This window comes from Symsagittifera roscoffensis, chromosome 2 (genome assembly GCF_963678635.1).
Source record: "Symsagittifera roscoffensis chromosome 2, txSymRosc1.1, whole genome shotgun sequence".
NCBI lineage: Eukaryota > Metazoa > Xenacoelomorpha > Acoela > Convolutidae > Symsagittifera > Symsagittifera roscoffensis.
In genome coordinates this window covers 4,746,151-4,751,423 of record NC_087063.1, presented here as the reverse complement: position 1 = coordinate 4,751,423, position 5,273 = coordinate 4,746,151, and the positions used below count along the sequence as shown (strand labels likewise).

General features: G+C 34.7%; 1 protein-coding gene across 1 annotated transcript; it reads right to left on the bottom strand.

Annotated features, from left to right (window-relative positions):
• Positions 1 to 669: 669 nt before the first annotated feature.
• Positions 670 to 1,062, bottom strand: LOC134839663 (uncharacterized). The gene has a single exon (XM_063855285.1). The coding sequence runs from the start codon at positions 1,060 to 1,062 to the stop codon at positions 670 to 672; it is 393 nt and encodes a 130-aa protein (XP_063711355.1).
• Between the last annotated feature and the right edge of the window lie 4,211 nt (positions 1,063 to 5,273).

Below are 5,273 nucleotides of genomic sequence, written 5' to 3'. Positions count from 1 at the left end.
TTCCTGTCGTTTTTTCCATGTCAGTCAGGGTATCTTGTAATTGGCACTCGATTATGACTGTTTGATGAGGTGCAATTATTTGTTTCTTGGTGAGGACAAGAGGAAATTTTTTTACTCGGTTGGTGCGTCTAGGTGCATTGGCGGGTTTAATTTCGTTGATTTGGAGTGTCAAATCTGGAAAGTGAAGTAGATTGTATTTTGAGCAGACATGTATATGGTGTTTTTTAAAGAATGGGTTTCCCAGGATCGTTGAATTCGCTGAATTCAGCACTAGGAACGTTTCCGTAAAGTTCATATCTGCCATATGAAATTCAATGGTAACTTCAGTTTCAATTGACACTAGTTGGCCTCCTGCCATTCTCACTTGCTTGAGGCTTGATTTTGCCAATTTATAGGGTGCGAATAGTGTTTTTTCGTTTTTAATTTCATCGAATGTTTGTTTCGAAATTACGTTTGCACATGCTCCTTCGTCAATCAGTACTCTTCTTTGAAGGCTTGGCGCTAATCTTATTTTCATATAAGTTAGCACTGTTCCTTCGGTTGGGATGACGGCGTACAGATCAATAATTTCATCGTCTTGTACGTCTTGAATATTTGATTTGCGTGATTTTCTTGATTTACGTGATTTTTGTGATTTAGATGATTTGACTGACTGACTTTGTGGCTGAGTTAGTTTTTTGGTTCCATTTGGAACGGGAAATTCTGTTGCTGCTGTCCCTGTGGCTTGGGTTTGTGCCAACATTGGCTTATGGTATGGCCAAACTTCCCGCAGTGATCACAGAATTTTGATCCAGTGCGAACTGCTGCTGTATTTGGGTTTTGGGTGTGCACCTGCTGCATCATTGGTTGTGCAACTTGCTGGGCAAACTGAGGATTCTGTTGTGGTGGCGTAGCTATCGCTTGTTGCTGTTGGGTTTGTTGGCCCTGAGGGTACATCTGGTTCGAATAAAATTGAGCGTTCTGTTGTGTTTGAGGGTAGTTCTGGTTTTGTTGGAAATAGGGGTTCGATTGCATTCCAGGCATCTGTTGGGGGAACTGGAACATTTGTGGGGGGTACTGCATATTTTGAAACCCGGAGAAACCTTGGTTTCCGTATCCCCCATCATTTCTCTGCTGTCCGTTCTTTTTTCCTTTACCAAATCTCCCTTTTCTTTGATTGTATCCTTGTTGCCCATTCCCTTGATAACCATTCCCTTGATTAGGGCCAAGCAAGAAAATTAGTGCCGAAACAGTCCGAGACATAGAAAATCAAATAAGTAAAAGAAACCTGTTGAAATTGAACAACCTGTCCATAAAATACTCGATTCTGAACCGTGTCAGTTTTCTTATTGCAAGTTCAGCTATAATGCATAAATGCTATTTTGCTTTTTGCGTATTATGATTTTTTTAGCTACGTAATTTAAAATCATCGTCGGAATTAGTTAGAACAAAATTGTTGTTCACGAGCTGCGGTTTATGGGATCAGAAAAAAACTGGCTCATCGCCTCATTAAACAAGTGTCATTGTGACACATAATCAATGTGACTGTTTTTCAATTTTTTCAAAACTGTTTTTGCGTTGGACAATTTTAGAGTCACGGTTATGCTACCAAAATAATTACCATTTTTTATATAATTAGACTCTTTTTCGATCTACAACCGCAGGCATGCCTTAAACTTCACGGGATAACGCCAGCCAAAAACAAAACAACTCTCACCGAATCATTTTTTTCTACAAAAATAGGGACTTCTAACATTTCAAGAGAGCTCGGAAAATCAACATGTCAACAAAATTGTCAACTCTCATTGAGCGACAACACCTTCAAATAAAACCATGAATTCGCTTCTTGCTTCCGAAATTGCAGAAGTTTGATGTTTCTAAATAAAACCAGTATGGCATTTTTGCGAGTCCAAAAAATACGACAGCTGTTAAGAGTAAATATTTTTCGGGAAATTAAGAAATTTGAATCTGTAAAACAGCTATAATCGCTTGACTTTCAAATTATCAAATTTTCAAGTTCATATGCGAGCTTAGATAATGTATTTAAAAACTTGAACTTTGTATTTAATCGAAAATGTGATTTTCAACTGGACGCGTTTGATTTATAGCAACTATCAGAGTTTAAACATTATGTTGTAAAAATCTAATATTTTCACCAGCTTTAACATGTTATTTTCATTACTCTGATATAAACAAGGAGAAAAAGCCATCTAAAAGTCCAGTCGTCATATGTACTGTCGTCCCACTTATCCTATATCCACTTTTGTACTACAAAAAGATTGTTCAGTTTGCTTTTCACGTTTTCAGACTAAAGTATTGCTGTTATCTTATATTTGTGGATAATCCTCAAATATACAATCAATTCGAGTGGCGAAAAGCTTTTCTGATAAAACTCAAATTAATAATTATACCGTTAACTTACCTTGAGAGGATAGAAGAAGAAATGAGAGGACCAAGTACGAAAAAAGTACAAGATCTAATTGATCTGGGTAACTGCAGCGCCAGGTAGAAAAATTGAAATGGTTAATTTTCTTATACAATTCTGGAAAAAAAAAAGATCGCAAAAGTTGACTGATTCGAAACTGATCGATGTTTGACACCCTTATTCGAAGGCATAAAGCCAAAATATGTATAAATTATGCATTTCGAAAAAATTTCGAGATATATTGAGCTAGAACATTTTTGAAATGCAGTTTTAATCTTGCACTGTTGCTTCAAACAAATAACTTTCGCCGGTTCATTTGATGAATTATAATGAATCAACTGTGTAAACTGATTACTTATCAACTGTCAACTCGCAGTCAGTCTGGCTACGTGGACAAAGAAGATGGAACGTGGCCTCTACAGATTGCAATGAAATTAATTGAATGAAAACTCGATATTTTCTGTTTGGCTTCTGTATTGCCACTGTAATCATTTCGTTTTTTATTTGTGGGATTATTGTTAATTTTGTTCAAATCGAGACAGAGAAACAGATTTAAATTCATCAAAATAATCTGGAAAAATTGAAAGAATGGCACAATTCTGATTTTGTATTTTAGAAAATGGAGATTGTCCATCTGGCTTTACCAGTCATCTAAACTCGATTCGGGAAATTAACAGAAAACGTAAATAAATAGCGATCGGCTTTCGAAACAAAAATTTGGCGATTTTGACATAAAGCCTACCATTAACAGCTATTACGCTTTAGCTGACTTAACCATCGCGTCGTGTTGCAAAGCAAGCGGAATGCAACAGTGAATTCTTTTTGACACTTAATTTACTGTTTCCCGTTGTTTTTTTTGTAAATGAGTAGTAACGTTGTCAACGAGGACATCATTAAACTGTCTAAAATTGTTAACTATCGGTACTTATGAATCCAAAATTCCTTATTAATTTTAACTTTATATTTACTTTAGCTTATTTGATTATGTGGATGGCCTATCTGGATTTACACCGAACCTCATCATCATCATATCCCATTTTTGATTAAGGTGCTGTCCCTGTCTTATCAGATGCGGTTGGCAGCACCAGGCAGTGTCGAACTGCACCTCTCCATAAAATAGTATTTTATCAATTATATTAAATTAATTAAACTATATGCTGTTGATTCAACTTATATCGCCTGAAGAAGCTTCGAAAAATCAAGAACCATTGCAAATCTTCAAAAAGAAACGAAATCCAGAACAAAAAAGAAATACATCGAAAATGGTCGCTGGATAATAGCTATTACTAACAAACTTCAAATTAAAATGCTTAACCTTCGCCCACTCAACAATCAAAAAGTTTTTCTAGAGCTACATATACGTTCCGATGTAAAGTTTTATAATTAATTTACAATAATAATTTTGATCGTTTGTGATAATATACTCTTTTGCTCTTTTGGTTTTTGTGCAACTTCATTCTAAACCAAAAAAATTGTTGGCCCAGTTCTTATCGTCTAAATTCACAAAGCGTTATCGTTACCAGTTTCAATTCCTAATATTACTAAGAAAATTACTTAGGTTTATTACTATTCATTCGCTCTAGTTTCATCTTAAAACGTTTTGATAAAGGCGGGGCAGTTAAAAAACACGAAGGATAATAATTTAGCTATTAAAAATTTCTCAGTGTCAGTTTTTCAATTGACCTCAAAGACCATTACCTGAAACTAACTCCTCTACAATTATAATCCATTTTTGAAGTTCAACATTTTTTAAAATTTTAAGCCTTTCATTTTTTAAAGTCAACCGAAAGCATAAACAGTACTAGTGGAAAAAGAAAACTTACATCAAAATCTTCAATTGTTGATGTTCTCAGCAAACGCGAACGGTGATGTTTAAATATTCTCTTCCACTAATGCACACATCGTGCAAACACCCGATAAGTCAAGCATCCACTGTCCAAAACATCCATAATTATGTAATAATTACGTAACAAAATGACTTAAGAATTTGAAACACAAGACATAACTCAATTAGCCAATTCTAATTTAGCAAACTGCAGATTGGGGCGCCATGCTCGCGTCGCCGCTTTACGGCTCTTATTTTCATAAACAGTGCTAGCTTCTGTTGGTAAAATCGCAACAAGTTGAAGCGACGCGAAAGCGGCCAACACAGCATCTTTTAAGCAAACCGTAGAAATAAAACCTTTGCCTTAATTTGTGAAAAATGTCGGATGTTTGCCCTTCTAAAGCTGTTCAAGCTTCTGGACAGAGAGATTTCTTCAACCAATGTCAAGTGAAATGCAAAATGCCAATTAAATAATGCATAAAATTTAGCACAAATAAGAAACATTAAAAACATTTGCCTTGTTTATACAAATGTAATTTCTAACTGAAAATAGAACTCTCATAAATACTTGCCAAAAAACTTACCAACTTCAAAAAATCATTAAAGCATCTGCCTTCAATGAAAAGTTTTAAACCTTTTCAGAAAAATTGAATGGAACCTTTCAAGGACTTCACTTCATTTTGAAAAGCTTGAAAACTTAATATTATCGATGATGCTATCAGCTTTTAATTTTTGGTTTAACTATTCAGCCACAAGATTTGATGCTTCTTGATTCAGAAACTGTCCCTTTTTTTCTGGAGATTTCTTACTATTACGTTTTAATTTGTATAACATTTTAGTACTCTTTTCGACAACTTTCATCTCTATAAAGATTTTTTAAAATTGGGCATCATCATCATTCAACTGTCTATCAAAGCAGTTCAAGTTGAAAGTTTTACACATTTTTTTACCAAGCAGTTCAAATCCATACTTCAAGAGCTTAAAATTTGACCCAACCGACTCTTTATCATATTTCGAAGTGCTCTTCAATATCACAACAAAAAA